Genomic DNA, 25929 nt, shown 5'->3' on the forward strand with positions numbered 1-25929 from the left:
AATTGTTTTGCCTGTTGCTTTATTTTGAGTTTATTACATTTAATCTACCCTTACTTAACACAATTCAAATATCAAAGCACATATTCAACTCTTTAATTCATATCATTTCATGATAAATCTCTACACAAAACATTGAAAATACACATTTGTCATAATATTACATAATATATTTGGGCACATTTGAAATAGATATAGAAATAAAATATAATAATGACAAATAATGTCCAAATATAATGTAAAGTATATTATCTGTCTAGTGATTTAACGCAAAGGCATGATTTCTTTTTTAGATAAATAAAGCCAACACACTATATAGCATTTTACCCGATTGCATGTACAAAATAAAAGAGTCATTATTGTGTAAATGTGGTGTCCCTTCGTGACTCCGCCTCCACACCAACCCAGATGGGAGCATGGAGGGTGAAGAGGGCTACTCCTCCTCACCGGTCCACTCCTCTTGCTCCATTCACAGAGAAGGCTGAAGACACACAAGACAACCTCTTTTCTCCTTGAATGGACCAAACTTACTCCTCCACTCCAAATCCAAGAAAACAGCCAGTTGTCCTTGAGCGCCGCTTTACCATGAACTTGCCGATTTTCCCTATAGTTTGCGCTATTTTCAAAATGCTGATGGGGATCAACTGAGCCAGACTTTGGAAAGACCGAAGAGCAACAAGGTGGATCTTTGGGGTCAACATTGTCAATATTGAGGAGGTTGAGAGCATTTAAAGGCAACTTCCATCTTTTTCTGGCTTTTGGTCTGAGACCATGATGGGTTCAGAAGTCCGTGACCTGAACTCCCTGTTACCTCCGGTCCCAGCGGGCCCTAGTCCTAGCTGCCCGGCCCTACCGGTCAGCACGGCCCCTCAGTGGGCTCCCGTGTTGGACTTCCACAACGCTACCTCCCCTTACTCATCTCTGGGAGCACCTCACACGTCCCTCGGGCCGCACTCCTTCATCAAGCAGGAGCCCAGTTGGGGGAGCTCAAGCGACCCCCACCACCTCGACTCGGATCCTCACTGCGGCCTGAGCGCCTTCACCGTCCACTTCTCGGGCCAGTTCACGGGCACGGGGGCCTGTCGGTATGGCGCCGCATTTGGTGCGCCCCCTCCCGCGCCGCCCCCCTCTGGCCAACCTCCGTCAGTGGCTGGCCCGCATCATCACCAACCCCCCAGCAGGATGTTCAGCAACCCACCATACCTGACCAACTGCATGGATACACAGCCTGCCGCCCGCAACCAGACAGGTACACGCGGTACTATACAGCATGTATGTGTGTGTCAAATGTGTGGATGGAAATTGTCAACACGAGCAGCTCATTGTTCTAACATCACAGCTCTGTGACCTTTCACCTGTCTAGATGTTGCCTTTAAGGCCTCCAATCCCTCGTTCACCTCAATCTCCAATTGTGTCACTGACTTTATAGACCGTGCGATAAACGCAGACAAACAGTAAAGGCAGCACATTTTGGAAGACACCTCGAACCTTCAACTTTTTTGTCCCTGTTTGACTTCATCTATTAATAAGCCTCATACTATTCCAAATAAAGCAGCACAAGTTAAAATAAAAGCAGTGACGGATTACTTGAATGTGTGGACTGTGGATTATTTTGCACAACAACTGGCGTGACAGAATCGGAGTCAAAAGAGCTGGCCTGTTCTGACCGAACACATTATTAGGTCCACGCTTACCTCATACATCCGCAATAAAACTTGTGTCCAAAAATGTAATGCAGAAGTTTAATTGATTTTCCACTTATTAATCGAACGATATGAGTTTTGTTATTGTCTTCAATTGGAATGCTGTAGAACTATCAATATGAAATTGATTTTGTTACTTTTTTACTAGAAGTATGCGAGCAGAATTTTCAATGGAAATTACAATTGCAGTAATCAACATTTTGTGAAACAAAAAACCTTCCGGCCGTCTGAATAAACACTGAGCATTATTAGCTTTATTTGCAATGGCAGAATTTGTGATGCATTTTATTTTTGTAATGGGTCTTGTCAATATGGCGGATGAGCTATTGAAGTTCCGCACGACAGATGAAAAGTCATTGAAACGGTTGTACCTGAAGACTTTATTTTGAGGCCAAACTCTGCAGGTTTGGATATTTTCTTTAGTTTCTTTAGTTCATGTCAAATCTTTAAGAATTTAAACATATGACCACTTTTTGTCAAACATATTGCTCATGAAATATAATGTCGCTTCTGATTCATTCTGATCAGGACGATGATGTTTTGTTGAGTAGCAACTCTAAAATTCAAATTCTTAATGCTTAAGTTCAAAAGATTGTCAGGTTCAACCAGTCTCAATTGAGTCAAATTCGAAATGTGAATGATTCCGACAAACACATTTTTGAATAAAATATGAATAAAATGTGACTAAAATAAAATGCAGTAACTCACAACTTCAGATTTCTACCATTTATTTCATATTTAAAGGCAACCCCAAAAATAGGTTTTAATTTAAGTGTGAACAATTTAGATGCCCAAAAAAAATAAAAATAGTGTTCATGTTATCTTGATCTGTTTCTTTTGCGCGAGTGAAATGAGTTAGCTTTAAAGAAATATCTCAATTTAATGTGTCACTTTCTGGTAGATTATGAAAACATTTTTACTTGATTAATTTGTTCAAATTCTTGCCTTTATTGCTTTTGAACTTATAGTATATTAAATTGACTGGATTTAATGACCAGATTATGATTTCATATCTCACAATTACAATGTAAACATCAACAATTAGGTTCTATTCCACAGCCTCCTTCATGTAGGATGATTGATCTGTTTATCAGTGCCCAGTAGATTAATTTGTAACAACATGCTTATCAAGCAGATCATTTAGGAATAACATTAAAATCAAAGCGCGGTGATGACCTCTGACCTCTTCTATCTGGCCCCTGCTGTCGCTGGACGAGTGCACACAAACAAACTCACGGCAAGACTCGGGTCACACAGTAGAGGTGATAGCGCCGCAGGGTCACTCAGGGACCGGCCAAGCACCCTTGTGACGAGACACCCGTGGGGGTGCCTGATTCTGTCTGGATCATTTTTGTGTCAGTTTTGGGGCGAAACATTTTATCAGTTTTGCCACAAAATAAGGCATAGAAGACGATTTTTAAATTGAAGGAGGCATTGAAGTTCATTATGAAAAAGGCACACACATACACGGGCGCAGTGGAAAATGAAAAGATGTAGTATGTGTGTGTGTGTGTGTGTGAGGGGGATTTATGGGAAAGTCTTCGGCCATTTACTTAGTCATGTCATGAATTATATCTACTAGTGCCAACAAATGTGTGTTTATTTTGTGACAGTTGAATTATTTTATTACAATAATAATAATAATAATCAGATTTATAATGAGAATAATTTGAAGTGAAAGTAGTTTCAGTTTAAATGAGTTTAAAGGGCAATGTGACAAGATTTGCCTCAAATGACAACGTGTCAAAATGCAAAATCTGGTTGGCCACTTCGACATAAATAGAACTTGGAGAATTTTTATCTGGGTGTCAGAAGAAAGGGCTTTTTGTGGAGGATTTTTGTGTGGTCTTAAATGCCTTCTACCTAGAATAAAATAATGTAACGAAAGAGGCAACAATGCACATTTGCACTCCAAGATCCTCAACACTTTAATTCCATCAGGTAGTCAGGGAACCGCTTCTCCAATTGGCTGTTAGGTTTCATTTAAAAATACCCACCAACGCAGGTAGAACATTTCCAAGGGTTCTCCAAATTAAAACATCAAAAGTACTGCAACGTTTCAAATGGTGTCACTCGGCCTAAAAACCCAACGTAAATAGCACTAACTGAACATTATTGGTGAGGAGTCTCATCAATTGTGTTTTAATGGATTTATTTATTTATTTAGAGTATGTATTGACAACAAGTCAATAAATATAGTGTACGTGGAAATGAGCTCATTGGTCATGGACTCGGATGGACTAACTATTACATTGTCTTTCCTGCAGGTTATGGCACAGTCGCGTTCGATGGCACCAGCAATTACGGTCATGCCCCAGCTCACCCCAGCTCGCAGTTCTCCAACCACTCCTTCAAACATGAAGACACTTTATGTCATCAGAACGCAATCGGTATGTTTGATATGATGCAACGTCAATCAAAAATGTATATGTTACGGCCTCAAGGGAGTAAAGCGGATTCAGATGAATGTGTATTTATAGTGAGTGGGGGGGGGGCACAAACACATCTGTAAGGTTGCTGACTTCAACGCAGGGACGCCATCTGACGTCTCCGCAGTGACCTGGCCTCTCAGAAGAATAAATCAGCCACATCCTGACTCGCAAACTCCCTCAACCACTCTCTCATCTATGATGTGATGAATTAAAAGTGTGCTTTGCGCATGTTATGTCATTGCTCCAATACATTTGGGAGCAGAAGAAAGAAGTAACACTTTTGGAGCTGGGAGAGCAATTGGAATGCAGAGAAGTGTCAAGGGACCATTCATTCTAGATGGGGAATAGACGCAGGAGAGAAAGGAAAAGATTTGTGGATAAAAATGGAAAGAATGGATGAATACTTTAAAGAGGAATTTGAAACCCAACGTTGCTCTTCTATTAAATCTGGAAACTTAAAGATTGAATATGATTGCTAACGCCACCTACCATTTATCTGGATTTTGAAATAAATTCACCAATAGAATATGAAAATAATCAATTGCCTGGTCAAAGGGTTAAAATCATAAAATCTGACCAGTCACGTTGGAAAATCAAGAAGTCTTGATGGAGCATAAAAGTGCAAAACTAAGTAAATGACTGCTGGAAAAATGTAAAAACAAATAAACAGCCTTTTCTATAATGAGTCGGATACAACGCCATCGGTTAAGGATTGTCAAAGAACAAACTCCATTGAGGTCATGTTTTTTTACGATGGTCCGGACATGCGATGTTTCGAGGTTGGGAGCAGCTCGCATTGATCTAGAATGTGCAGCAGTGTAAGAATACTGTGACACGCAGCACAAGAATCCACACTCAGTTTATTTTATTTTTTTTTTTGCTTATTTTGACAAATACAGTGTTTGCTGAAATCATAACTTCCAAATATGGCTGCGTGGAGGAAGAGAACTCCGTCATAAACCAAATGAAGAGTTCAGACTCAAAAGCAGATATATCTATTTTCATTGTTTCCGTAGATTCTTTGATATAAATCAAAGAATCTACGGAAACAATGAAAATGGATATATCTGCTTTTGCGTCTGAACTCTTCAAATCAACCCTTGGCAACTTTGTTGAGTGAAGACGTTTTTGTTGTCCACTTATACTTCAAATGACACAATCTTTTGCAGTGTATTTGAACTTGTTGCCATCCAATCACCGAGCAGCTAGTTAGACAGTTGACCTCACAGTTCTGAGGACCGGGGTTTAAATCCCAGCCCGCCTGTGTGGAGTTTGCATGTTCTCCCCGTGTGCGTGGGGTTTCTTCGGAAACTCCGGTTTCCTCCCACATCCCAAAAACATGCAACATTAATTGGACACTCTAAATTGCCCCTCGGTGTGATTGTGAGTGCAACTGTTGTCTGTCTTCATGTGGCCTGGGATTGGCTGCCATTCAGTTCAGGGTGTACCTCAACTCCTGTTCGATGACAGCTGGGATTGGCTCCAGCACAGCTGCGACTCCTTGTGAGGATAAGCAGTTCATGAAATGGCTGGATGGATATTTATATAATGCATATGTGTGTGTCTGTTTATGTGTGTATCTACAGTATGTAGGAAAACATGACGGCATGTTCATTTAATCACAAATGTGCACAATTTAAAGAGTATTGCAAAAAACTCTGACAATGGAATGTTAAAAAAAATGATAAAAATCTCCTAAACTTAATCTTCTTTAATGTGTCCAAAGTTTAACTGAGTGTAAATAAAAAAAAAAATACAACTAAACTCACAGGGTAATGCCTCTCAGTCATATTTGGGAAAATGTCATGCTTGAGACTACAGAAGAAAGACACATGGCCATTCACAAGCGTCAGCTTTTGCAGAAAGAAGTAATGTGAAAAAAGTATGAGATTTTAAGATAGTTTTTCTAAATGTAACACAAATTTTCATCATGGTGACAAAGGGAAGCCTTGGCGAACTCCAACCCTCACCGGAAATGATTAGGTTAGCGATTTACTGCTGGCAATGCAGACCAAATGCTGACAGTGGTCGTACCAAGACTGAACACCTGGTATCAGGTGCTTCAGTACCCTATACTCCCAACAACTCCAAAAAGTGTGGGCACTCTGAAGAACTACTTGGTGCATAGGCAAAAGTCACAGTCAGGATCTGTCCCCAGACGTGAAGGCGGAGGGAGGCTACCCTCTCATCCATCGGAGTGAACCCCAACATTCAAGTGCCGAGCCAGGGGGCAAATAGCATACCCCCAACTGCTTGGATCCTCTCATGGGCAACTCCAAAGTGGAAAAGAGTCCGACCTCTCTCAAGAGGGGAGTCTAGGACTAGACTAGAGGTCAGGTGGACTGTGAGCTGGCCAGTGGCCAAAGGCGGTGAACCTTGTCGATCTGATCTCCGGCTACAGAAACTGGCTCTAAGGATGTGGAATGCTACCTCTCTGTCATGGAAGAAGCTAGAGCTTGTGTGTGAAGTCAAGACGCTCCGATTAGATGTAGTCGGGCGGCTCACCTCCACACATGGCTTGGGCTCAGGTACCAGTCCTTTTGAGACGGTGGGACTCGTTAGAGGCTAACGCTCTAATGAGTTGTACCACTGTACCGTCTAAGGAGTAACACAAATATAATGTGAATAATAGAATACAACCACCCATCAATCCATTTTCTGACAAGGGTCGTGCTGGAGCCTATGCCAGCTAACTTCGGGCAGGAGACGGGGTACAGTCTGAGCTGGTTGCCAGCCAATCGCAGGGCACATGGAGAGAGACAACAGTCGCACTCACGATGACACCGAAGAGCAATTTAGAATCTTGAATGAATGCATGTTTTTGGGAGAAAACCCATGCAGACATGTGGAAAAACATGAAAACTCCACACAGGGGGACTGAGATTTCAACCCGGATCCTCAGAACTGTGAGGCAGATGCTCCAACCAGTCACCTGTAGTTCAAATTATTCCTTTAAATCATATCAACTCAATACGCAGTCAAAACAATGTGCAGGACATTTGGCTTGACCACTGTTTGCAGTTCATTTTATTATGCATTTCTACATTTCATTTAATCAGGACGCAATCAGTACCAATTCAGTGGAATGGCCCAGCAATTTACCTATAAGGTTTTTATGTATTTAATTATTTATTTATGTGTTTTTCTATATGTATGTGTCCATTGTATAGCAGAGCAGCAGTATCCTGTGCCCCCCTCTATGTATGGATGTCACACCCCTTCAGACAGCTGTACGGGCAGCCAGGCTCTGCTACTGAGGAACCCTTACAACAGGTAATATTGTCCATCCATTCACACACTTCGACAGCATTCAGAATGTCTACGCGGATTACATACACCATCACGAGGCTGAACCTACGTGCAAAATCTATTTTGATGAGACAGCAGCAATTAAAGGTGGGAATGTTTTGCAACTATTGTTTCACACGAGGAGGCGATAATTCAGTGAACGGTGGCAGGTTGCAGTTTGAACAGGATGTTCACCTTCAGGACAGGTCTTTGTGGCTTTGCAGCTTTCCTCTCAGTGTTCTTGAATTTCCTCTTCTGACGGTTGGATATACAAGCATGCCCAGACATATAATGGATCATTTCGAGAAGTGTTTCTGAAGTGTGGATTAAGTTGTAGATTGGGGCACCAGTGGCAGGAAGTAGACACAAAAAATATATATCCATTATTAATATTTTTTTCATCCAGTGGGTTACAATCAATCCACTGGACTATGGTTGTGGAAAAGACTCCATATTAACCTACATAATCATCCACATAAAGGTTGTTGCCACTCTAATCGATTTACAGTGTTCTAGTATTATTTTTTTGCACGATAAAATTCAATTTGTAATTTGTGATTTCAAGTGATTTTCTCTCAATTCAAGTTTCGTGATTTAAATGGAAAAAAAATGTCAAATTGTAACATTTTTGCAATGCCGTTTCTGAGTGGGGTTGTGGTACATCATGAAGTCCATTTAGGATGAGAAATGTTGAATATCTGAAACGGGAATTTTACATTCCTGCTTATATGTGCTAGGTTGCAAAGCTTTTTGATCTGCTTTATGTGTATTCCTCTTGATATTTGCTGTACAGTGATTTCTTTTTATGGTGCACACATTGAAAGACCTATGAAGTAAAAAAAAAAAAAAGAAATTAAATCATTATTTTTTTCAGTCATATTGTATTATGCATTGTTACACTTCTTCCGCCTCCTATATCCCTGGGATGTTACAGTTTTCAGACATTTTAATTTGTTAACTAAATTTATAAATTATGTTACATTTGCAATAATTTATTTGGGCCTCTCTCTTTTATTTTATTAAACCTGAACCAAAATATGCTATACCCACAACTCAATTCCAAATATGACCTACAGAACGTTGAGCTACCTCTAAATATATGGTGGTGTGCTATGTAGACATTTTATCAGGACGTAACTGCTTAATAAATGCAGCATTAGAACTTAACCACTCTGTCCTGCTTTTGCATGGTGTTGTTTCCAAACAAAACATCTTTCACAGATCCATGACAGCGACTCTGTGAATGCCACAGTTAGTGTGTGCGTGCGCATGCGCATGTGTGCATTTGCTGAGAAGATATGGTTCATGTTTATGACAAAGACGACCAGCAGACCTCCAAGTTCACGTTCACCCCCATTTGTCTTTCACAGACATGCACACATGACTCAAAGTGGTTGTCTCATCTTGCAGCCTGGTACAAGTGGGACTGTATTTAATCTGGATGTTGTCAAACTTGGCCAACTTGGTCCACATGAAAGAAAAACATGCTGTTGTTACATGAGTATAATTTAATGCGAGACTGTAAGTTCCGTGTGTTCTTAATAGTGTCTATTCTAAAACAGGAACTTGTGAATTGGTACACTTCTTTATCCGCATGACATTTTGTTTACCGTTTCCATTCAAGGTACAACATGCGAAAGAAAAAAAAAAAGAATCTCTAATAGGAAACTTGTCATTGAGATCTGAAAAGTGAGTTATTTCTAATGACCAGCATGGGGAGAGGAGATTCTGAAATTAAATGGACCAAGAATTATGATATATTTACTTGAAATAATATGTTCATTTATGTAGAGCATGGCTTCTCAAATAGTGGAGTGCGACCCCATGAGAGGTCGTGTTGTGAAGCCAGGGGGGTGTGTGAGGCCCTGAAGACCAACTACAGGTCCCAAGTAAACATTGAGCAGGAGTTGAGATTTGCAGAATCAAACTTTGAAACCCCTTTGAAAAGTTGTGGACCACAAGGTGTGCTTATTTTAGCCATTAATTATGACATTTTTTAGGGGAAAAAAAAGAAGGAACAGAAAAAATTATCACAAGTCGTTTGATTTTTTTGTAAGTTAGACTTTTCTATATTATATATAAGTCTGCAAAAATGTTTACTGTTTAAACTATTTATTCATTCTTTTTTATTTGTATTTTTTTCCATTTTATGGAAAATGCACTTTATTTTCTGTGAAGGACTGAAAAAACTATGTAACTATTTATTCTTTTCTAGTTTCTTCAATATTTAGAAGAATTAGAGAATAATTATTTTTTAGATTTTTTTATATACAATGTTACATACAGTTTGTACTCGCAGGGGCTGAGGGTGGGGATGGAGGTTCGCAAATTGTTTTCTTCTTCCTGAGGGCATTGTAATGGAAAACATTTAAGAAGCACTGATGTAATGTGACATACAGTGATAGGAACAACAAAAAAATACAGTGCCAATGTAAAGGGAGCACTTCTTAAGCTCCTTCTCTGGGGAGATGAAACACATCTTCTTAAACCTTAAAACCACCAATAGGGCACTGGTACAACAACAGGTGGCCAACTTAAGGACTGTGACAGTTTAGTTGAACAGTGGAGGCACTGCAAGAGTCATTTTTTTAGAATTATGGTTTATTTTGAAATTGATATTTTAGGCGGCACGGTGAAGCAGCTGGAAAGCATATGCCTCACAGTTCTGAGGACCCGCGTTCAATCCCGGCCCTCCCTGTGTGAAGTTTGCATGTTCTCCCTGTGCGGGTTTTCTCCGGGAACGTCAGTTTCCTCCACATCCCAAAAACATGCAACATTATTTGGAAAATCTTATTTGCCCAGAGGTGTGATTGTGAGTCTAACTGTTGTCTGTCTCTATGTGCCCTGCGATCGGCTGGCAACCAGTTCAGAGTGTGCCCCACCTCCTCTCAATTGACAGCCGGGATAGGCTCCAACACTCCCGTGACCCTTGTGGGGATGAGCAGCTAAGAAAATGGATGGATTGATATTTGATCAAACTGCATTTATCAATTTGTCAATTCTTCAACATGTGTAACGAATAGATGGGGTTGAAATTTCTTATTATTAGGTTGTATGAGAGAGCATACTGTATGTGCCTGTGCATGTGTGTGGGGCATCAAGTGGACAGAGAACAGAAGAGGTAGAGAGGGAAGAGTGGGCAGAAAGTTGGATTCCCGACAGCCTGATAAATAAAACTGTCTTTGAGTCGGCTCGTCCTGGCCAACAGACTCTGCTGTCTCCTCCCTGATGGCAGCCGTCTGAAGAGGATGCATGAGAGACGGGTGCTGTAAATGTTGTGCAGGGAGGGAAGAGAGGTTCCACTGATCTCAGCTGCGTTCACAAAGATGGGGACTTTTGCGGCAGGATGCGGTGGAAGCTCTGTACCACACAGTGATAAAGTTGGTTAAAATGCTCTCTATCGTCCATTTGTAGAATGAGCACATGATGGGGTTCAGGACTCTTCTCATTTTGTGCAGGAAGTAGAGATGTGCGAGAGATTCCTTGGCCAGTGATAAGATGTTGCCGCTCCAGGAGAAGTCCTTGTACATTCCCAGTAACTTCGTGCTGCACACACTCTCCACTAGAGCATCATTGATGTCCAGGGCTGCATGCTAGGACTACGCTGTCCTTAAGTGAACAACAATCCTCTTGTTTTTTTCCACTTTAAGGGAGAGACTGTTGTCCATGCACCATCCGGCCATGTGCCTCATCCCACTCTTGTAGTTTGTCTAATCCCTGTTCCAAATGAGACCCACCACAGTCTGCAAACTTGAAGAGGTTGGAGCCGTGTGCTGTTGTGGAGTCACAGGTCAGCAGGTGGAAGAGTAGGGGACTCAATGCACAAGCTTGAGGAGCTCTCGTGTTGAGGGTGATGGGGCTGGATGTGGTGCTGCCGACCCATACTGCCTGTGGTCTCTCTGTTAGAAAGTTCAGCAGCCAGGTCCACATTGAAGTGTTAAACCCCACCGGGTCCAGTGTGTGAATTATTTGTTGTGGGATGATGGTCTTGAATGCAGAGCTTAAGTCTATGAACAGCAGCCTGATACACTGTATGAGTCCTGAGAGTCTAGGTGTCTGAGAGCAGAGCGGAGAGCAGTGGAGACGGCAACATCCTTTGACCGTTTGGAATTATACATAAACTAGAAGGGGTCCAAAGTGGGGTTGATGTTTATCTATGGTTAATTTATCGATAATTGTTTGTTTGTATTCTTCTATTAATAAATGTCAAATCCCGGCCCTACCTATGTGGAGTTTGCATGTTCTCACTGTGTATGCGTGGGTTTTCTCCGGGCACTCCAGTTTGCTCCCACATCCCAAAAACATGCATCAATTGGAGACTCTAAATTATCCCTAGGGGTGATTGTGAGTGCGACTGTTGTCTGTCTCCATGTGCTCTGCAATTGGCTGGCAACCAGTTCAGGCTGTACCGTCTCTCCTGCTCGATGACAGCTGGGATTGGTTCCACCACTCCTGCAACCCTCATGAGGATAAGCGGCTCAGAAAATGGATGGATGGATAATCTACAATGATGGCACGGTGAACAAGTGATTGGCACATCAGCTTCACAGTTCCGAGGAGTTTGGTTCAAAACTGGCCTCACCTGTTTGGAAATTGTATGTTCTCTCTGTGCCTGGGTAGGTTTTCTCTGGGCACTCTGCCTTCCGCCCACATCCCAAAAACATGCATGTTAGGTTAATTCATTCATTCATCTTCTACCACTTATCCAAGGTGAGGTCACAGGGGCAGTAGCTTTAACAGAATAAGAATCAGAATCAGCTTTATTGGCCAAGTGTATAAAACCACACAAGGAATTTTTCTCTGGCAGTTGGACATTCAAAACAAAGAACTTCTTTTTCTTTTGGCTTGTCCTGATAGCGGTCACCACAGCGTGTCATCTTTATCCATCTAAGCCTATCTCGTGCATCCTCCTCTTTAACACCCACTGTCCTCATGGCCTCCCTCACAACATCCATCAACCTTTTCTTTGGTCTTCCTCTCGCCCTTTTGCCTGGCAGCTCCATCCTCAGCACCCTTCCACCAATATACTCACTCTCTTGCCTCTGAACATGTCCAAACCATCAAAGTCTGCTCTCTCTAACCTTGTCTCCAAAACATCCAACTTTGACTATCCCTCTAATCCTATCCAGCCTGTTCCAACCAAGCGAGAACCTCAGCATCTTCATTTCTGCTACCTCCATGTCACGAACCTCGAGTGCGGGGTAAGCAGTCCGAGAAGGCAGAGGTAAAGAAACGCTAGGCTAAGCAGGATCCAAAAGACATGCAGCGAGGTCTGATGATGAGGAGACGAACTAGGAACTAGGACTTGACTATGGAACGTAAACTGAGACAGGACTAAACTGAGGTGGCACAGAAACAATGTGACAAGGATAGCTCAACACTACACTATTTCAGTGGTGGAGATTTCTACTTGTCAGTGAATGCAACTCACCAACTCAGGGCACAACGAACAACGAACTGGCAAATGCCAGTGACCAAAACTCCAATTTAAATACATCTAATTACAGTCCCAGTGTGAAACAGCTGTGAGTGGTGACAGGTGTCACTGCCCAGGGCAGTGGCCGTGGTCCAGCCTGGCTCATGACACCTCCAGTTCTGATTCCTGTTGTTTCTTCAGAGCCACCGTCTCTAATCCGTACATCATGTCCGGCCTCACCACTGTTTTATAAACTTTTCCCTTCATCATAGCGGACACTCTTCTGTCACATAGAACACCGGACACCAACTGTTCCATCCCAAACAAAGAACAAAGAACAAAGAACAACATAGCAACAAGAACAAAGAAAAACACATTACTGTTTACAGGAGCTATTCCTTAAAAAAGTCGTCCATGATGTAAAATCTTCTTCATTTAGAATAGATAAGAGATAAGGGTGTTAACATCCCACATTGTGTTAAGCCTGTGCAGAGATTTCCCTTTCCCCAGCCACTTCATCCATTCCCAGGCCAGCCTCGACACGTAGTCTCTCAAGCGTGTCCTGGGTTGTCCCCGGGATCTCCTTCCGGTGGGACGTGCCTGAAACACCTCACCAAGGAGGCGTCAAGAAGGTAATCGGATGAGATGCCCCAGCCAGACATCTGGTAGTTTAAGTTAGGAGTCTAAATTGTCTGTAGGTATATTGTCTGTAGATATAAATGCAAAGGGTTATTTATATCTGCCCTGTGATTCTCTGCATTCACTTCATGGAGTACTATGCCTCCTGCCCACAGTTAGCTGAGATAGGCTCCAAAATACCTGTGACCCAGGTAAAGATAAGTGGCGCAGAACATGGATAGATGGAAAATCTACAACAATTTATAACAGCTGCATTTTTTTAAGTGCTCTAGAAAGACACAGTTGAATTGAGTTGAGTTGAGTTCAATGCTTTTCCCCTTGATGGCCAAAGGATAGATCAACCTGTGGCTCAGTTCATCCATCTAGTCATGCATCCATTTTCTGAACCACTTATCGCCACAGACAACAGTCACACTCCCAATCACGTCTGAGGGCAATTTATAGTCTCCAATTAATGCATGTTTTTGGAATGTGGGAGGAAATCGGAGTGCCTGGAGAAGACCCACGCAGGCATGGAGAGAACATGCAAACTTCACACAGGCAGGGCTGGGATTTGAACCCTGACCCTAAGAACTGTGAGGCCAATGCTCTATAGCTGTGCCACCATGCCGTCTGGTTCAGCTCAATAAAAGGGAAACACTAGTGCAGCTAACAATATTTGCTTGATTTTCATTTAATTGTAAGGTGTATTAATTGCTTCTGCACATCTATCTACATTGTTTGCAGTTCATTTTTCAGCTGTACAGAGGAGAAATTAGGGGCCTCAAACTGGTGGCCCGCAAGATGATATTTTGTGGCCCCCACCTTAACATGAAAGTTTAATGTTACTGTGGCCCTCGGGTTCTATATGAATGGCACTTTTACAGTGTTGTGTGCGGAGCTGACGACAATCATGATGGCTTTCAGGGGTGTGTAATTGACCGGGCTTGATGCAAGCAGAGAAAAAAATTTCAATGAGTGAAAGTTACTGCAGCCTTTCCATGAAATTTTTTTTTTTTTTTTACTAGTTTTGTCCACACTATCTTCCTTCTTCATCTTATTTTGTGTTTAAAAAAAAAAATAACAAAAGACTTTAGAGAAGATGGGATTTAAAAAAAAAATTCCAATATGTATTGCGCGTGGATTCAACTACCCCAGAGCTGCAGCCCAGACTCAGCCTCTGTGCCTCCAGTGGCCCCAAGTTAAACTGAGTTTGAGACCCCCGTTGTAAATCCATCAGCATCCAAGGTCACAATGATGTCTGTTAACTGTGTTCCATTCATGTTACTTGTGAATTCATGTTAATTGTGAATTCAGCTGTCTCGATGAGTATATTTTCTTTTTCGACCTCAGGTTATGATTCAAGGTGGATGTTTATGTACACAGTACAGTGTTATTTACTTGGCAACAACATGAAGCTACATAACATCACAAAGGAAGACTTACCCTACGACTCTCCTCCAGTCCTGACAATTGACAGTCTTTTGCCCAGCTCACAAGTTTTTTTTTTTTCCTACATCTTGTCTGTCCTCCACAGTGGTGAAAATTTATATTAAATGACCTCTCAGTTGGGGCGTGTGGCTTGGAACCCTGTTAATACACTGGCACCCACGGTGAAGAGGCAGGAACTCATCCTTCGCTCTCTTTACAAAGCAGCAGCCAATCTGTTACAGTGCTGTTAAAGAGCATTAGTCCCCTTGTCAAATTCTCCTATTTTTGCATCGTTCTCCTCTATAATGTTTAAAATCATCAAACAAATGTACATTTCAGACAATCATGAATTAACTGTGGCTTATCACTTCTTTTGGAAAGCTGAGTTCATTAGCACTGACCCAAGCCTGATTACCTCCAGATCTGTGCAAACAAGAAATCGCTTAGTTTGACAAAATGAAGTTGGCCAAAATATCTTGAAAAAGCAGTAACAAAATGCCACAACCCAAAGCAGTTCAAGAACAGACAAGAAATATTGTAACTGAAATCAGTCAGTCTGAAAAAGGTTACAAAGCCATTGCTAAAACCATAGGATTCCAGCAAACCTCATTGAGAGCTATTATTCACAAACGGAGAAAACATGGAATAGTGCCAAACTTTCCTAGGTGTGGCCAGATGACAAAAACCTTTCAAAGAGCACAGCAATGACACATCCAGAAGGTCACAATAGAACTCAGGACAACATTTAAAGAAATGCAGGCCTCCCTTGACTCAGTTAATGTCAGTGTTCCTGGCTCATTAATAAAGCATCTATTGCAGAATTCCAAGGTAAAAACCGCTGCTGACCAAAAAGAACATAAAGACTCATCTTACTTCTTCCAAACAAACAAATATAGGAATACTTACCAAGACATTTGGGAGGATATTCTCATGGACTGACGAGACATAAGTTGAATTTTTTGGAAGGTCTCTGTCTTGTTACATTTGGCATTACTTTAACACAGCATTTCAGAAAAACAACATCATATCAGGAGTTAAACGTGGTGGTGGTAGTGTCCTGGTCTCGGGCGGCATGCCCCTTCATAACCTGGACAACTTGCTGTGGGGGATGGAACCAGGAAGTCTGATCTTAAGAACAAATTGCTGAAGGAAAATTTGGGGGGAATGGGTGAGGAGGTTGTCCTGCCTGGTGAGCCTAACCTGCAGGAGCAATGCTTCTTAATCACTCACTGAGCACACACTCACACCACTCACTATATATATTTTTCTCACAAGCCACACATACATATCCAGGACTGGTATGGGGACAGCAGGGGTGTGGGTGTCGGACCTGGTTTCAGGATGTATATGGTGTTTCCCAGTCCCCACCCAACCGGCAAGGCTAGATAATTGCTTGACAAGTGGCTCCCCTCTCATGACCCGTGGCTGCTCACTGGGTTTAACCACTTCTTGTTCCTTTGCCGGGTGGCCCCATCACCACTGCTTTCTAACAAACATGAGACACCCACTCTGGGTGGCCAGCTGGGTGGAGAGTGACTGCATCGTGGACCCTGCAGGTTGGGGTGGTGGGGAGGAGCGACTGGCTCTTGTTGTCGGGTCACCTCGGTGGGGCCGGCGGACCGCCTTGGGTTCCTCGATGTGGGACGTGTCCCATCAACTGGACTGATCATGGGTGGATTCCCAGGCCGGATCGTGCCTCTTGATTGTTTGGAGGGGTCCTTAGCCTCCACAGAGCAGGCACAGGAATTACAGAACACTTCTGTCAGTCTTTGTGCATGTGAAATGGTGTCAATTACTTTGCACTTTTTGTTGGGTGTGGGGCCACCCACTTATTGCAACAAATAACTCATTAATATGCAAATTACTTGGGTATCCCTTCACTTACACTTTGGTCCTATAGGATTTTAGCATTTGCATAGCCACTCCCACCACACTTCAGCTTTACAGCCGGGTTCATGATCCTTGTCCTCCATGCAACTTTTCCTGTCCTTGTACTGTTCTATGTTGTCCTGCCCTCCCTCACAGGATAGTACTACTGTCTCATACAACACATATCTAATGTTTCATAGTTCTAGATTGGTAATGATTTACTTTTCTCGTCTTGTTTAGAGTTAGTGCTTTGTCTTTCTTCTTCGTTTCTCGCTCCCTGTCATGATCTTGCCGCTCCAGCCCGGGCTGTGCGGGTGCCCGCGCGGCCACGCTAATTGGGAGGCACCCACCTGCGCCTCATGCGGGCTGATTATCCCCTGTATATATAGGACCCCGATGACGACTGGTTGTCCGCCAGATCGTTGAGCTTCATGCCCCGTTCAAGTACTCCCGTATCCCTGATCGTCAACCCGTATGTACCGACCTCCGCCTGTTCTCTGATCGACCCAGTAAGCCTGACTCCCTTGACACTTCTGCCTTCCTTGATCGATCTCCCGTGTACCGACTCCTGCCTGCCCACTCACCTGCCCTCTTCGCCCGACGTCCCAACTACCGCTGCTGCACCTGACCGCCTGCCTGATCCCCGACCATTTAATAATAAACGTTTTTCTCCGAACTACCTTGCATCTCCCGAATCCTGCATTTGGGTCATACCTCCGTTCTGATGGGTCGTGACAGAACGATCTGGCCAAAACAGGACCCAGCAGGAAAGACCCGGTGTCGCCAGGACCGACGCAAGGTAGACCGACTGCTGGAGGACCAAGCCTGTCCCATTCGGGTAGGCTCCATGACGTCCTCCACTTCCGTGTCATATGCTCCGCCGGCGAGCTATGAATACGTCCCGACCATGACCCGTCTGGCACCCCATATTCTTCTGGACTCTGACTTTTCGGACTATGAGGAGGACCTTGATTTGTATGACCGGCTACCAGAATACGACTCGCCCGACTTCGCCCGATCTTTCATCCCAGTCAGTTCGCTTCACCTCCCCGCGTTTCCAGCACCAGAGCGTCTTTGCCCGGTAGGGCCGAGTACAACAACCCGTTTGTGGGAACCCGTTTGGCCATCTACCCGGGACCTCTGCGTGGCGGCCAGAGGAGACGCCCAGGCCGGGCGCTCCCTTGTGCCTCCCACTGCGCGGCAACAAAGACGCTGTCCTTGTCCTCCCACTCCTCGCCGGCAATGGCGAAACCGGCAGACCCGCAGCTGGTGGCGAAGCTTCCAGCCCAGAGGGACAAGGAGCCGCCAAATCACGAGGTGTTCTGCCGCGAAATGCGGGCGGAGATAGAGTGGCAAGGCGCCGAATTGGTGGCTCTCATGGCCCAGGTCCGGCAAGGATTGGCGAACCAGCCGAGCTATGCTGACGTTGCAACAGCGACGGACTCGCCACTGACTTTTGCTCACGCGGCAGTGGCAACGGATCCTCTGCCAAGCCAAGCCCACGTTGCAGTTTCGACGGACTCGTTAATGACTTATGCCCACGCCGTGGTTTCAACGGACTCGTTTCTGACTCATGCTCACGCGGCAGTTGGAACTGACCTGCTCCCGAGACACGCCCACGTGTCAGTTTTGACTGACTCTCTGTCTACTCTCGTTCATGTCGTCGTGGGAACGGAACCGCCACCGCGCCAGGCCCACGTTGCTGTATCAACGAATGCACTGCAATCAAACGTGACAGTGAGAACGGATCCGCCTCCTCGCTATTCCCACGTAGCTGTGGGAACGGATCCGCCTCCTCGCCATTCCGACGTCAAAGTTATGGCTGTTCTGAGCAGAGCTCAAGTGGCAGTGGAGACTGATCCGCTGCCGCCTCACGTTGCTGTCCAGGAGGTGGCGACGTCTCTGCAGCTGCTTCTTGTCCGTGCCCAGGAGTACCAGTGGCGACCGGCCCTCGGCCGCTCCACGCTCCTGCTTCGTCGGCAACCGGTCCGCGGTCGCCCCCTGTTCCTGTTCCGACGGCGACGGGCACGCCCATACATTCCCGTCCAGCAGGTGGTGATGGTGCCGCCGCCTTCTCATGTTGCTGTCCAGGAGGAGGTGGCGATGGTTGCGCTGCCGCCACCTCCTCATGTTGCTGTCCAGGAGGAGGTAGCGCTGATGCCGCCGCCTTCTCACGTTGCTGTCCAGGAGGTGGCGATGGCGCCGCTGCCTTCTCACGTTCCCGTCCAGGAGGAAGTGGTGATGTCGCCGCCGCCACACGTTGCCGTCCAGGAGGTGGCGATGGCGCCCTTGCCTTCTCCCGTTCCCGTCCAGGAGGAGGTGGTTAGGACACCGTTGCCTTCTCACGTTGCTGTCCAGGAGGAGGTGGTGATGCCGCTGCTGCCGCCTTCTCACGTTCCCGTCCAAGAGGACCGGCGGCGACCAGTTTGCGACCGGTCTGCGGCCATCCCACACCCCTGTCTCGACAGCGACAGGAGCTGGCAAGTGCAGAGCTTGGCGTCCGGGTCGTCCTCCTGACCTGTCCACCCGGACGCCTCCCATTTGACTGGGGTTGGGGGGGGGTGCGCACACCTGCGCCTCATGCTGGCTGATTGGGTCTGTGAGGTACATTGAAGACTGAACTGTGCTGATGTTAGTGTGAATGTTAGTGTGAATGGTTGTTTGACTATAACTGCCTGGGCATTGGGTGATGAGAAGGCCACGATGTACCGCACATGCTGCCCTAAGCCAGCTGCAATGGGCTGCTTCTCCCCTATAAGGGGAAGCGGTGTCATGATCCTGCCGCTCCAGCCCGGGCTATGTGGGTGTCCGCACGGTTGCGCTGATTGGGAGGCGCACACCTGCGCCTCATGCGGGCTGATTATCCTGCATATTTATATGACCCCGATGACGACTGGTCGGGCCAGTTCGTTAAGCTTCATGTCCCGTTGGAGTACTCCCGTATCCCTGATCAACAACCTGCGCGTACTGACCTTCGCCTGTTCTCCGACCAACCCCGTAAGCCTGACTCTTTTGATACTTCTGCCTGCTTTGATCGTTCTCCTGTGTACCGACTCCTGACTTTCCGCTCACCTGCTCTCTTCGCCCGACGTCCGAACTACCGCTGTTGCATCTGACTGCCTGCCCACGAAATAATAAACGTTTTTCCCCGAACTACCTTGCATCGTCCGAGTCCTGCATTTGGGTCCTACTCCCGTTCCGATGGGTCGTGACAGAACGAACTGGCCTGACCAGTCGTCATCGGGGTCATATAAATGCGCAGGATAATCAGCCCGCATGAGGCGCAGGTGTGGGCCTCCCAATCAGCGCAACCGCTCGGACACCCACACAGCCCGGCCTGGAGCGGCAGGATCATGACACCGCTTCCCCTTATAGGGGAGAAGCAGCCCATTGCAGCTGGCTTAGGGCAGCATGTCCGGTACATCGTGGCGGCAGGATCATGACACGCGGTATAGAAAATGTTTGGATGGATATTCTTAGCCAAATTTTATATTTATTTTTATTTGTGTTGCTTCATTTTTATTATTTTAAGATCTTCTAATGATGATGAAATATTCATTTTTGATAACATCTGTCGAGAAAGGAAAAAAAGTCAATCAAGGAAACTCATTTTCAACTTTTGTTCAACTCAGACCTGACGGACAGAAGCAATCAAATCGTTACAGTGGTGTCGGCCTTGTACAGTAGACACTACTAAATGACCCTAACCACCATCAAGTGCCATTTTTACAGAGGCCTGGACGTGCAAAACAATATAAAAAATTGTTAAACATTTATTAAACATTTCAGAAAACAAAATAAGAAAAGAGGAAACACTTTTACAAAAGATGAAACAAATTACATTTGAGACAAGGGATAGAACGAAATGTCAATCTCAATACAGATTGTATATACTGCATGGACGGCCTGAACAGTGAGTCTGTGTAGGCATTTCATACTGTATATACAATACATTGTGCTTGATCACATTTCTTAATCCATAAAATGTTGCAATGTTGAAGCAGGGCGGGTCTTGTCGAGACAGGTGGCGGGATTTCCAAGAATGTCTGTGACATGGGACCTTCCCTTTGTCTCAAATGTAATTTGCTTTATCTTTTGTGAAGTGTAAAAATGTTTCACAATTTCTGATATTGTTTTCTAATTCGAGGCCGGCATACTTTTTTCATGCAAAAAATATTATTCATATATTCATTGTATTAAGCAGATGTGGTGTTATAATTGCAAATTGGTCATACTTGCACACCTTTTTATAAATGAACTGCAAGCAGACAATGTATGTTTAAACAGCTTAGTGAGTGGGTTTGATGACCAGATGAAGATTTTTGATAACTGTTCACATTTTATAACCACTTGGTGAACTCTTCACATAAATATATGATTGTTAAAATGCAATGTTCCAAATGATCAAAAAAATACAATCAGCATACTCATGATAAAAATGAGACATTTGATCAATTATTGTTTGTAGAAAATAAAACCATCCATCCATTCATCCATTTTCTGACCCTCTCAAATTTACAAATTTCTACAAACATATTTTGTGATAGCTTGATGAAGGTCAAATGTTTTTCTTTTGTCAAAATAAGACAACACTCCAGATGAAAAGACAACTTTGTAGTACACAGCATTCATTTCATTTTGCCATCGTAAATTGATTCGATTTAGGGGGCAGAGGTGTCTCATACAATGAGCAATATGTTGGATGATTCCTCTTCTGCGTAGCTTGGCACATAGACATTTCAGCGATTTGCCTCGGGAAAAATGAATGTCCGAAGTCTATGTGCCCTGTGCATCAGCTGACTCTGCACTCCTGGGAAACCATCAACGAGGGGTGGCTACTATCTCCTTGGGCGGATGCCTATATCGCAAACAGGCCTTGGCCAGAATCAGCTGGGAGAGGCTCCGGGACACCCGCAACCCTTGTGAGGAGAAGCGGTACAGAAAATGGATGGATGGATGGATGGATGGATGGATAGACAATATATCTTCGATATGTTATTGAGACTACTTCTTATTTTATGTTTGGTTAGAATATTTTCTTGTTTATGAGGCTGAAAGTGCAGTTATCATATCCCAGATTTTTTGATAAACTGCTTGCATGCTTAGAAACCTTAAAGTCAAGCAAGGTTCCATTCGGTATCTTATCCAAATTTCACATTTGCTCATCATTTAAACCCCACTAATAATATCCAAATGCTTTATGATGGCCAGCATTGTCACCATCTAGGGAATCTGGAAATTGAGTTTTATTTTTAAAAGTAGTTGGATCATTCTCACTACAAGTGTTGAATTACTTGGTGACCATTACATCATGTTGCTTCCTGTTGATGTGCCAAAAGCATAATGCTCTTGACTGGAGGTCTTAAAAGTGATTGTTAATCATCAACTGGGTACCACAATGATTTTCATCCCATTTTGGGCACAAGTGTCTGTTTAATCTCGTTTTTGAAGCGTGTAATGTGTTTTGGCACCACTCTGCATTTGTCTTTTTTTAATCAGGGTTATTGGTCAGCTTCAACGATTCAGCAGGTGAAGATCAAATTGATTCATCAAAGAGATTACAGTTACTTATACTTGTTATAATATTACTGTGTCAACCTCCTTCACTTTAAAACTATTGAGAGCTGAATTCTTCATAACATTTTATTCTTTTGTTAATTTTTGTACATTCATTGTTGCTGTACAGAGCCATATTAGGATTTATCTCAAATTATTTCCAAGATAATATACAACAAATATTCATTGTCATTGGTCTTTGGGTTGCATCTTTTCAACTCCTTTTTTTCGCTGCAAACAGGCTATATGACTGACCGTTTGTGCTTCCAATTTTATAATCTAATTCTTCATTAGGTAAGTGCTGACAGATAAAAGAAAAAAAATCCTGCGAGACCAGACACCGGATGTTCAGTTTTTGTAAAGCTGCTACATCAAACTGTTCTTTCATGGTCAAATTGAAGCCCAAATATGCAAGTAGAAACAAAAGGAGTAAAAAGTATAACAAAATGCAGTTCAAAGGTCCACCCACACTGCACTACTGGAGTGTGTCACCATGACCTGCAGTTGCTTTAGAGTCAGCTGGCATCCATCCTAGTTTGAGCTGAATCTGTGTGTATGTGTGGGTGTGTGTTCCTTACAAAGTTGTGAACGTGCATGCCGATGTACTATAAATAGGTACAACAACTATTTTCTTTCCCCCCAGTGATGTAGTTTGGAGTGTATTGGTGTGTATGTGTCATATTGGATTGGTGGCGAAAGTTTAACTCAAGTACGTCTTGTGTCAGGCTGTTCGTGTGTACTGCTCTATCAAAAAGGGGATCTAGAGCTGCATGAGGGAGTAAGGCTGAGGAGGAAAAGATGAGAGTGAGGAAGAGGTGGGAGTCCATGGACGAGAATGCGATAAAGAGGAACTAGATGGGGCTAAGGAGGAAGAGGAAGGATTGGGGAGTTGAGCACAGTTTTCGGTCAGACAGGCACACACAAGCTGCATGTTTTTTTTTTTTTTTTAAATGAACGTGTGAGTGCAAGAAACATGAACCTTCTCTGTGATGAATCTATTTGTTGTAGCATGTTTTGATTTTTGATGTAGTTGCTTTACACAGGTTGCTCAGCAGACATTTTGCTGGCTACGCTGGCAAAGTGCAAAAATTTCCAATGCAAGACATGTTTATAGAATTGTCTTTATGCACTGTTGAGGCATTTACAGTATTTTTGCTGTATGAGTATTTTTGGTGTTTGTAGTTTTCTGTGATGTCAAACTGAAATACATTACAGATATGCCCTTGTCCATTCGAGATTCACAATTTGCGGCCCTGCATGCTTGCGGATTTTGTTCTCAAAGTTTTAGATTTTTTTTTTACCCATAATGTACCATATTTTCACAACCATCAAGTGCACTTAAAAGACTTCAATTTACTTCTAAATAGATGTTTTCCTTTTATTATGTGCACACCGAGCTTCAAAATCTGTAAATGTTGTTGTGTGACTAGTCCAAAGAAGTTCTGGGAGCATGCTGGGAGGTCGTCCCAACATGCTTTGTGCCACTAAGGATATAAATATAATTTAAAGTGCATGTTTTGTGTTAATTATTTCTTCAGTCATTGTTTTATCTATTTTATTATTTCCTGGTCATGTTATTCTTTTTGCTGTGGTGTGATCATTTTAATTTTGATATGACACTGTGGGCCAGCATGGTGGAGCAGCTTGAGAGCATTGACCTATATAGTTCTGAGGACTGGGGTTCAAAGCCCGACCCCACCTGTGTGGACTTTGCGAGTTCTCCCCGTGCCTGTGTGAGTCTTCTCCACGCACTCCCCTTTCCTCCCACATCCCCCCCCCCCCCCAAAAAAAATACATGCATTAATTAGATACTCTAAATTGTCCCTAAGTGTAATTGTGAGTCCGACTGTTGTCTGTCTCCATCTGCCCTCGGATTGGCTGGAAACCAGTTCAGGGTGTACCCTGACCCCTGCCCAATGACAGCTGAGATTGGCTCCTGCACTCCCGCGACCCTCGTGAGGATAAGTGGCTCAGAAAATGGATGGATGGATGACACTGTGAGTGTGAATAACATGGTGAGCAATGACTTGCCTACACTGTCAGTGTGTGTGGGGGAATGTAATTTTCTTCTGCTTACATATGTAAAAATCACACTTGTGTATTACTGCGTCATGAGCACCCTCATGTGTTAGCATACAAGCTAACATATACACTAGTTTGCATGTATGCCATCTAGTTAACCAGTGTGTTTGGTTGTAATTAATTGAAATAGTAGAAATACATTTGTGACCTCGGTGCACATATAAGGTATGTGGTACAAGGTATGCCTTGTCCATTTTGGAGAAAATTTCAGACTTTTAAGTATGCATTACGGTCACAAAAATACAGTACATATACATAGACATTTTAAAACTGCATCAAATATTAGCTGATTTTCGGGATTAATGAGAGAACACTTTACATCTTACTGAGAGAGATGTTTCTAATTTTTTAATTACCTTACATTGATTGATTAGCGAACTGTACTTTATACTTAAAAACTGTTTTGTGATTGGATTTTGACAGTCAGAAACACTTGAATCAGTGTTAATCTGTGCATCAACACATTTTTACCAAAACGCTTAATCACCGTGGACCAATAATCATTATGATGATGACATTTTTGGTGTACAGAGGGATCTGTCTTATTGCTGACAAACAATAATGTACATATCTAAGGCAAGAAACTTCTATTTGTAGATTTGGGAAGGTGACAAATGTGTCTCACTAGGAAGATGTTCTGCTCTTCCATGTGACGTGCTCTGATGATAAGCTGTTGAACAGTTGGGTGGTCAACAGAAGACAGTTTCCACATTCCAATGAAAGAATACAGTGCTATGAACAAGTATTTGCCCTTGTCCTGATTTTTTTTTTGTGCATATAAGGCACATGCAAGTTTTCAAATCGTCAAATCAATTTTAATATCACTCACAGACAACACAAGGAAATACAAAATGTTTTCTAATGAGATTTTTTTTTTGAAACCGTTCCTTTGGGAATGGTGAGTTTATTTTCACATTTCACAAGCCACACCCAAACCTGATTACCACCATACTTGTTGGATCAAGAATCTGTCATTGTCAGTGGGGTGGTCCATACAATTGCCCCGTGAGAAACCTCCTCACCTGCACGTTCCTCAGGATATTTAGACTTTTTATTTCAGCTTCACGTGTGTCTGTTTTAGTTTGCCAGAGCATTGTACTTTGATGTCACGTTCACGTAGTTCCTCATTCATTTCTATGATCTCTTGTGTGCCAAACCCTGCCTCGTTGACGACCTTCGCCTTGTGATTCCAACACTGTCTGGGTTGCCTGCCCTTGTATCCAACTTGCACTGAATAAAAACCTTCCCCGAACTGTACCTGGTCTTCTGAGTTGTACATTTAATGTCCAACCCTGTGATATGTTCTTGACAGAACGATCTGGACCCATCCGACGCTAATCCTCTGCACTAAACTCTCCAGATTGAAGGACACTACCTGGTTCTACATGAGGAACAATTCACTGCTTTTAGCCAGATTCTAGAGCAACAGAACAATGTTGCAGAAAATAATCTTTCATCTGATTTCCAAGCTAATGTGCCTCCAGTACAACCCCAGAGGCATCCACGGGATGCTCAAACCCCCGTGAGTCTGCCACCA

At 43.5% G+C, this 25929-nt stretch overlaps 1 protein-coding gene across 4 annotated transcripts in view; it reads left to right on the plus strand.

Moving 5' to 3' along the window:
* Window positions 1-307: 307 nt before the first annotated feature.
* The window catches only part of wt1a (WT1 transcription factor a), a 35792-nt gene continuing 10170 nt past the window's right edge, over window positions 308-25929 (plus strand). The window contains exons 1-3 of one of the 4 annotated variants that reach the window (XM_061822087.1): window positions 308-1246; window positions 3968-4090; window positions 7306-7405. In XM_061822087.1, the coding sequence (XP_061678071.1) occupies window positions 769-1246; window positions 3968-4090; window positions 7306-7405 (701 nt within the window). In that variant the 5' untranslated portion in view covers window positions 308-768. Of the gene's footprint in view, window positions 1247-3967; window positions 4091-7302; window positions 7406-19668; window positions 19752-25929 lie in introns of those variants that run through there. The other 3 variants (XM_061822088.1, XM_061822086.1, XM_061822089.1) reach the window with 3 other exon arrangements.

This window comes from Syngnathoides biaculeatus, chromosome 6 (genome assembly GCF_019802595.1).
Source record: "Syngnathoides biaculeatus isolate LvHL_M chromosome 6, ASM1980259v1, whole genome shotgun sequence".
NCBI lineage: Eukaryota > Metazoa > Chordata > Actinopteri > Syngnathiformes > Syngnathidae > Syngnathoides > Syngnathoides biaculeatus.